At 49.0% G+C, this 8,739-nt stretch overlaps 1 protein-coding gene across 1 annotated transcript; it reads right to left on the bottom strand.

Annotated features, from left to right (window-relative positions):
* Nucleotides 1-332: 332 nt before the first annotated feature.
* On the bottom strand, nucleotides 333-4,647 carry LOC125520683 (lysosomal Pro-X carboxypeptidase-like). The gene is made up of 10 exons (XM_048685648.1): nucleotides 4,084-4,647; nucleotides 3,605-3,785; nucleotides 3,248-3,381; nucleotides 2,396-2,508; nucleotides 1,617-1,740; nucleotides 1,294-1,449; nucleotides 1,043-1,195; nucleotides 853-932; nucleotides 687-736; nucleotides 333-601 (listed from the first exon to the last, which is right to left on the bottom strand). The coding sequence occupies exons 1-10, from the start codon at nucleotides 4,531-4,533 to the stop codon at nucleotides 471-473; spliced, it is 1,572 nt and encodes a 523-aa protein (XP_048541605.1). The 5' UTR covers nucleotides 4,534-4,647; the 3' UTR covers nucleotides 333-470.
* Nucleotides 4,648-8,739: the final 4,092 nt, after the last annotated feature.

Raw genomic sequence — 8,739 nt, 5'->3', positions numbered from 1 at the left:
CACTTCTTTTAAATTGGTGCTCTTTTCTAGGGATCATAAGAAATATTATATTTATTGCGAAGAACAAAGGTGCTATGATATGCAATGTTGCTTCTTTCCATGGGATATTCCCTGCAAAGTAGAACACATTTCCCCTGTCTATGATTGTTGGTTTGGACCCACGCGTCATAGACAGGGCGCATGTCAAAATTGTGCAATTAAATTTTCTGTGGGGGACAAATACATGTATGCCCCCGAGTTCAATATTCATCGCAACAGTTTCAGAGCAAAGAGAAGCTTTGCATTCATTATTCGCATAAGTTTTAGAATTTCTGGTATTGAGTGACAAGTTATTGAATTGCAATTGCACTAATATGTTATTTTAATTTTTGCACCCATTGCCCTGTAAAAGAAAGGCGAATCCTTATATTTTTGCAAGTGGCCACATATTTATTTTCCTCAACTGTGAAATCAATGGCACCTTCTTACTGCTACATCTGTGCAATGTACTTGTTATACTGATCTATCCATCCATGTATGATCTCAACTTCCTGTCTCCTTTGTTCTACAACCCAGTCTGGGTCATCCTTGGTTGCAGATCTGAAGTCCAAATGATGGGCCCCTGAACAGCACCACCACAAGTAGTCATGCGTTAGTAAGTTCAGAATACTTTTGACCTTGCATATTTTCTGCAACTTCATGTTTACCTTTCTCTGTGACAAGAGCAATGATGCTGGATGATATGTTCTTGAGAACCCTGATAGCATTTTGAAAAGAAAGAATATTAGTATTGTTTACTATGGTAAAAAAAAATACCTGAATGGTTGAAACAATCAACTGAATAATTCAGATAGTGAAATCTTTTACTCTTACCCCCCTCGACTCCACGGGTCTCGCATCCCGTTGGAGAAGATGATGTTGCTCCCAAACCTCTTGAGAACTTTGTCAATTTTCTGCAGTGGATTGTGCAATTCAGTAGCACCAGGTGAGCACATGCCACCCACCAATTGTTGCTACTGACGGTCCATATGTAAACACTAAAAAAAATCTGAAATAAACTTACATGGCCACCATATTCAGTAGTGATCCAGTTCATCCTCGGGCGAACCTCATAGCTGGCAAAGCAGCCCTCGGACTTCTCTTCGTAGCTGAAGCCGGATGGCGGAAACATGCTCTCATTCGACACCGTCATTGGCATGACCATCTCTGTGCAAGCCTGCACATAAGTTGTTTCAGGAAACAAACACATACGAACTTCAGTCTTGGAGTGTTATCAGTAAACTACATGTATGTCACTGTCAGTCAGGATTTTACCTGCCAGCCCCAGCCGCTGAGGCCATGGGGGTCATCCCCACCCTCTACCTGGAAGCATTTCTGGTCGCCTGTGTAATTGTAGTACAGACTCGCCGCTGCGAAAGCTTTTTCGACGACGTCTGCACCCGCGGGAAAAGAATCAATGATCTTGCACATCTGCAGAAATGTCAGGGGAATTACATGCTTAGCAGAGGAGGAAAAAAAACAGGTCCTCTTTTTGCATGACTCAGTTTAGTAACTCCGAAACTCTTGTTTCTTTGTCCATTCACTTGATGTAATGCAGGCAAGAGTAAGGGATGTAAATTGGGTTACAAGTGGCTAACCTCCTTGACAGGGTAAGCAGGCAGATTCATCATGAAATTGGCTGGAGTTGGATAGTCCACCATGGCTGTGTATGTGAATGCCGTCCATAGCCAGTTGGACAGCGAACTAGGGAAGCGCACGGTCCTAAAAGTTGAGGGATAACACAACGTCAGTCATCATCCATTCATTCAAATACGGCGCTCTTCATTAGTTCACCACACTGGCAATCTTGTCAAGATGAGGTTTTCATGTCCAGTCATGTATGCAGCTGAGCTGAGTGTCTATGTCAGTAGCAAATCTATCTTTTGGACTTAATATACATTCTCTAAGCCTGCAAGTCATCTTTTTTCATGTATTTCCTGCCTACAAGGTTTGACTATTTGTTTGCTTTACTTACACTTCACACAAAGAAAACAATACTTGCGGTCTTAATCCCATGTTTTTCTCCCTATATTAATGAATGGGGTATTGAATTCATGCTTAAGCCAGTTGCTCCAAAAGTCCGAACTCATGGAGAGAGGTGGACAATATATTTCAGCACTCGCCCTCACGTCTAGGATATTTTAGTCCTTCGACGTTGGATTGATGTAGGTCGCGGAATCTTTTTTTTAATACAACGCAGGGTCTTGAACTCAAGACCTTTTTGGATGGAGAGAGACGGCGATATATTTAACATGGGGTCTCCCCAGCACTTTTCTTTTTTGACCTGTCCCCAGCAGTTTTCAGTAAAGGAAAAAGGAAGGAAGAATCTCCTTGTATGTTATGATTGAGAGTTGGTGGTGTGTTGGATAAAGCTTACTTGCAGGCCCTGAATGTTTTGCTGAGCTCCAAGAGGCCTGTGTCGCTGGATCCCCTGTCATCAAGCATATCCCAGACCGCCTTGATGACACTGAAGCAATTCAGGCTCTCGGACTGCAAAATTAGTTGGATGTTACAGTCAGGAAAATAAGCAGCTGTATCTTTCTTGGAAACTTCAGCTTGGGAGAAGGACTAATCAACCATCAACTAGAGAAAGATGTCACTAGCAACATGTCATTATTCCCATTCCTTGTTGTATCTCGTCTCTACTGAGCCGCGTCATCGGTTACCGATAATGCACAAAATACATCAATTTGCATATATTTTTGGAAAATTGAGGACCTTATTCGCAACCGCCTATTGATAGCCCTTCGGCACGGTTGAGCGTCGCAATCAAGCTAATCAACTTAGCCAATGAACTCATAATCAAGACCTCACCGAGACATCCACATCACTGGCTGGCCGGTGCCATCTCAGTCACGCACTTCAATTTTTTTCTTGAAAGATTCTATTGAAACACATTCATTAAACTCCATGCTGGTGAAGAAAAGCGCCATCACCAATTCATAACCCGCAACTGAAAGCCATTAAGGTGCCGCTAGGGTACTGATAACACTACAGGAAAGAGAGACATGCTACCAGACGACACCAAGTGAAATTCAGTACTACTAATAACTCAGAGCCGACACCGTCGACCACTCTGCAGCAGACGTAGTACGTCCATGTCAATCTGCCGTGCGTTCTCAAGAGTCAAGACCAATAATTTGACCGTGACAGTGGGCCATCCGACCAGAAATTATTTGACCCACTTTTTTTAGAGCAGTGGTAATTAATTGAAGTAGTAGTACTGTACCTTGAAGTCCTGCGAGACGGCGTCGTAGAAGCTAGACCACGGGGTGATGTCCTCGAACTGCAGGATGGGTGCAGAGGACGCCAGAGCTCCCATGGCGACGTGGGGGTACTTGAGCCTGAACCATGATGCCAGCACTAGAAACAACGGTCAACAGCCACAAGAGAACAATATTATTTACTTTGTTTTTGGAAGATCCACATGACAGCGTCAGTTTTAGATTAGCTCATCCTAATTCCGACAATACTATGAGCAGCAGAGTCAGCCAATCATGGAAATAAACTAAAGAGACAGATCTAGCCGCACGTCGCGCGGACGAATATAATAGGCACAAAACACATTAGTTGGAGAGGGACTTACTGCCGCCGTAGGAGCCGCCGAAGACGACGACCGGGGCGTCGACGGCGGAGAGGTTATGCTTGAGGCTGGTGATGAGGACGGCGAAGTCGGCCAGCGCCTGCGTGGACGTCAGGTAGCCCAGCGTGTCGGCCGACTTGTACGAGTCGTTCCCGAACGGCTTCGACTCCCCGTAGAAACGATGCTGCACAGCACCCACACAAATTTCATCAAACGTAAAAGTCGAACAGTAGTGTTAGTTACTGTTAAGTAGTAAAACTGATTAGTAGCGTTAATTAAGCTTAACTACCAATGCTAAAACAACAGCGAAAATGGTGTCTTGTGTGCAGCTAACGCAATCGCCTTTGGATTTTTCGGTGCTTTTTTAAGCCTCGAGCGAATCAACACGTCGACCAAAATTTTGGACCAAGGCACGGTCGCCGATGACATGATGGTTAGCTTTAGAATATCAGCCATGGCGCAGGAGGTAAAAAGCAGGGTACCTCGATGAAGACGAGGAGGGCGCCGAACTGGGGCGCGATGTCGAACATGAAGCCGGTGTTGGTGGCGAACCACTCGATGTCGCCCTCGTTGCCCATGTACACGAACAGCGGGCCGGCGGTGGGCTTCCGCCGCCAGAAGGTGTCGTTGAGGAGGTACTTGTGGGAGAAGAGGGCGGAGGCGTTGGGCGTGAAGGTGAAGTGGTCCAGCTCCTGCTGGAAGTAGTGCGCCGTGAACGGCTTCGCCGTGCCGTTGCCCGTCGCGGCCGCGGCGGAGGCGGCGTACCTGCCGCTCGAGCTTGCCGCCCGCTGATGCAGGGGAGAAACTCGTGCGGGGAAAGGAGGAGGCTGGTGGGTGGGGCGCTTGGAGGGGCTCGCTGCTGCTGCCGGCGCTGGCGCGATGAGGAGGAGGAGCGCCGGGACGACGGCGAGGAGCGAGGAAGAGGCGGCCATGTTTGCCCGTCGACCCACTCTGCAGCTCGCTCGCGCGCTCTCGTCACTGCGCTCGTGTGGTGTGGCGTGGTTTAAGAATAAGAAGGCGCGGGTGCGTGTGTGAGACGGTCGTGCGCCGCATTGAATTAGTACATTGAAGGAGTAGACTAGTCTCTGGCTCGCATTGTCGGGCACGGGTGCACTGGACGGACCCAGATGGTTTTACCCGGCGACGCCGACGCGAGACGTGCCAAATCTGACAGCAAGTTCATGAATGCGCTACCTCGTTCGATGGCTGGCGCGGAACAGCTTTGCGGGGCTGCCGCGGGGCCCAGCGGCGCGACGGCGAGCGTGCGCGGTGGTGGCGGTCTCAAGCTCTGGCATGCAGTGGCGGCTCCAGGAATTTGCTTCCCGGTATTATGTGTATTATTTTGTTAAAAATATTGCTGTTTTTCAAAAATTGTCATTGTTTTGCCAAAATCAACATTGTTTTGTAAATATCATGGGTATTCGCATAAAGACCCAATAATACCCCTAACGCCGCCCATGCTGGCACGGTGCAGCGGCCATGGGGCCCTCTTCATCTGGTGTTGGTGTGCGAGACTGCCCCGGCCTGATCTGGCGCCGATGGCCCATCGTGTGCTCTGGGTTGTGGGCTGCGGGCGGCGTGGACCACGGGAGTCAGCTGGCGGAGCGGGTGGCATGGCCGTGGTGGTGGATGGAGCGTGTCTAAGAGGGTAGGGTCCAGATCTTGCTGATGGATGGTCCGGGTTGCGAGGAGGCTAGGGCTGCGATTGGCGGCTTCCTCCATGGCCTCTGGCTGGGGGAGGCAACGGCGTTGTGCCGGTGGTGCCTTCTTGGTGGCGTCGCGTTGACAATGACGATCTCCTCCCGCGGGCACGTGGCGGCGGGGTGGTGCAGGTTGGGCTGACGCACCTGCCCCCCTCCCCCTCTCGAGCTTGCAGTTGGCTAGCGACATGTGTTGGCTACTAGTGCAGGGGTTGGACTTTGTCCCCTATCGAGGGTTGATAACCCCTCAAGCGTGTTCTCATTCCTCTCTGTCCAGTCAAGGCGGTGTGTCGTTGAGTGGTTGGGGTGGCGGTCGCGTGTTATGATGTCGGTGGCGAGTTCGTCTGAGAATGCCAGGGTGACGACCTCAGATAGCAGGCTACACAATTGAAGGCTTCGTGGTGGAGGTGGTCACTACACCACTTCGTTGTGCGGGTGGCTCTGGCCTTCTCCGGCAATGCCTAAATCTGATGTGGACAACAGTGTGGCAATGTTATATCTCATTACGGTGGCAATCGGGACGCCTCCTGATGGTGCAAGCGAGTTTTCGAGTGAAAGCTTCGCTCTTGGCACCGCTATGAGCAACCCACATGGGTGTCCTTCTTTTCTTGAAGACGTTATCGTCGATCTCGTTCACGTGAGTGCTCCGGGTGAAAATCCTCGTCTGCATGCTCGGATTTGGCAGCGGCGACGCTTGCTCAGACGTCCGCGGTCGGGTCTAGGCGAAGTGTTAAACAAGTTCTAATCTTTTGTGTATGTTTTGATAATTCTTTTAGATGGGCTGCTTGCTTACTTATATTGTATTTTTTTTGAGCATCAGTACAGACACAAGCGCTCATATACACGCGCATACACTCATCCCTATGAACGCACACACGCACACCCTACCCCTATGAGCACCTTCGAAAGACTGAGCCGGCATATCATCTTGAGATTTACGAAGTCACCGTAGGCGTCTCGATTGTATTGTTAGATCGTGTACTTCGGTGTGTTGTTTTCTGTATTAATAAACGGGGCGAAAAATCTGTTGACCAGCCACAGCGACTCGACAGCATTCCACCACGCAACGCCGGCATTCTCTCGCCGGCCACACAAGGTGGCTGATCCGAACCTGACCGGCCGCGTCGCCGTCGCTGGTTCACACACGACGCGGCCATCGTCGCCGGCGCAAGTCTTTGGCGGAAAACGAAGCAAACGGTGCCGTGGCAGGAGCAAAGCTGGTGGGGTGCAAGAAAGTGCTTGTCCCTGTTGAACCTCGCGTGCTATCGTCTCATCGATCGACACTGGCGATTGGGCCCCTCCCCTCCCCTGTTTCAGCACTGTCCAATCGTGAAAACACCAGAGGCGCCCCATCGCCACACGCCGCGGTGATGGTGGTAGGGATGCCATCACATCCAAATATGCTCTCCGTGTGTGAACCAGCAACAACATAGATTTGGTCCGCAAAAAATAAGAAAAAATAATGGACGAAAATGGGCAGCTTTCATATTTGGTTGGTTGGTCCAGATTGGGCCTCACGTGTGTAGATGCATCCGAATTCATGGCCAAAAAGAAAAAAAAGATATTACATCCATTTGAGTTTGTACTGTTCATTTAAGGCGCGTTCGGCCTCCCTCCGCTCCGCGGCTCCGCGCCGGAGCGGAGTGGCAATCCAGCTTTAATCTGCGGAGCTGATAAAAGGCCGCTCCGCTCCGCGGAGGGCTGCCGAACAGGCGCTTAGATTCCTTTTTACGCGCGTGTTCTCATGCCTCATAAGTCATATGGCATGCTCACCTCTCGGCCGCAACTCTAGTCCAGTGGGCTTTTGTGGCCTCTGTTACGATTTAATTAATCATATTAATCCTTGCTTTATCCGGTACTAATGCCTCAAAAAAATATCCAAGACTAACTAATCAGAGAGTACTCCTGCGGAGGGAAATCAGAGCATACTTGTGATGGGCTAGGAGCATGTCACTTCATGTACCCAGCAGTCTTGTGTCGCATGTTGGGCGCACACGCGGGATCTCGTTTCTTTATCTCTGCACATGTTTTGGTGTTTTTTGGCGGTTTTCTTGTTTCATGGGGTTTGAAATTTTCTATTTTTCCCTAGGTTTTTGTAAAAAAAATCTCGGGTGAAGTATTCTGTGTGAAAAATACATAGGTGTGCTTCACGGTGAAGCTCAGTTGTGCACCCGCTCGAAGCGCATTAGTGAAACGTGAAAAGCACATATGTGTTTCACGGTGAAGCCCATCTACGGCTTTGCGTGAAGAACACATGTGCTTGCCACAAGTGAAAATGAATGCTTTCTAAAAGAAAAAGTGAAAATCACAACTATGCTGCCTGGGTTTTGTTTTTCTGATTTTTTTATTGTTTTCGGTTTTTCAGGAAAAAGTTCATCCTTACCTATTAGTGTTGGATCAAGTTTTGAAAATCTCGACGCAAAAAACCCAACAGTGAAAATGGTTCATGCTTTGCACGCACGGTTTAGGGAGTATTTAACCAAAAACTACTACATTTGCCCGAAATGTGACGAAAAACTACCACTCTATGATTTTGTGCAAAAAACTACCAATTTTTTCCTAAACCGTGGCAAAAAACTACCAACTCGCGAAAGCGCTCGCTTCGCCCGCGCTAACCATGATTCTGACCGGTTGGGCCCGCGAACAGTTGCCACGCTGGCTAACGGACGGTCGGCGCGCGTTGACGGCCGTTAACGGCCTGTCCGCTGTCGGGACATCGGCTGTCGGTCGGCCAATAAGTGAGAGCGAGCGAGCTCAGCCACTCGCTCATTCTCTTCCTCCTCGCTCGCTCTCACTCATCCTCATCCTCTCCCCTCTCCCTGGTGCTCTGAGCTAGGTCAGCCTATCACCGTCGCCGCCGCGGCCATTGCTGCCGGTAGAAGTTGAGGATGCCATCCTGGAATGACGAGGAGAGCTCGGACGAGGACATCAACATGGTTTCAATGGATCCTCAACTCTTTGTAAGTGCATAATGGTGGAACAGAGTTAGGATTAGGATTAGTTCATCCAAGTTGGAGATTCCAAGTTGCTTTTGGTTTGATTCGAAGTTTCTTTTGCAGGAAACCCCTGACAGTGTGGTGGAACCATTTTTCTGTGGTTCTTACACTGAATCTGAGCCGACGTGCATGATGCATCATCAGAGGCCGAAGAAGATGGTGGCTTTTGAAGGTGCTTTGACTGGGAGGCGATTCCTGGGTTGTCCTGTGCAGCAGGTATTAAATCTTGAACGCTAACTTGTTTTGCTGGTGGAGATGTGTGATATGTTTTGCTGCTGGAGATGTGTGGCGCAACATGTGGTGCAGAGATGTGTGATGTGCAGAGATGTGTGCTGTAGTTTAGAACTGAAACTTGAAAGTGCCATACATATGGAAGCTATATGTGAAAGTAGATCTTTAGTTAACTGAATTCAATACATGACTGAACCTGAGAACACCTACA

Source organism: Triticum urartu, chromosome 7 (assembly GCF_003073215.2).
Source record: "Triticum urartu cultivar G1812 chromosome 7, Tu2.1, whole genome shotgun sequence".
NCBI classification, from domain to species: Eukaryota; Viridiplantae; Streptophyta; class Magnoliopsida; order Poales; family Poaceae; genus Triticum; species Triticum urartu.
The sequence above is the reverse complement of the archived record's forward strand: the minus strand, read 5'-3'. Positions and strand labels throughout refer to the sequence as shown.

Coding starts and splice junctions, on each gene's coding strand:
- LOC125520683 (XM_048685648.1), bottom strand. CDS start 4,533: ATGGCCGCCTCTTCCTCGCTCCTCGCCGTCGTCCCGGCGCTCCTCCTC. Junction 3,382..3,604: donor CGGCGGCTCCTACGGCGGCA/GTAAGTCCCTCT, acceptor CGTTGTTTCTAG/TGCTGGCATCATGGTTCAGG. Junction 737..852: donor GACCCGTGGAGTCGAGGGGG/GTAAGAGTAAAA, acceptor AAATGCTATCAG/GGTTCTCAAGAACATATCAT.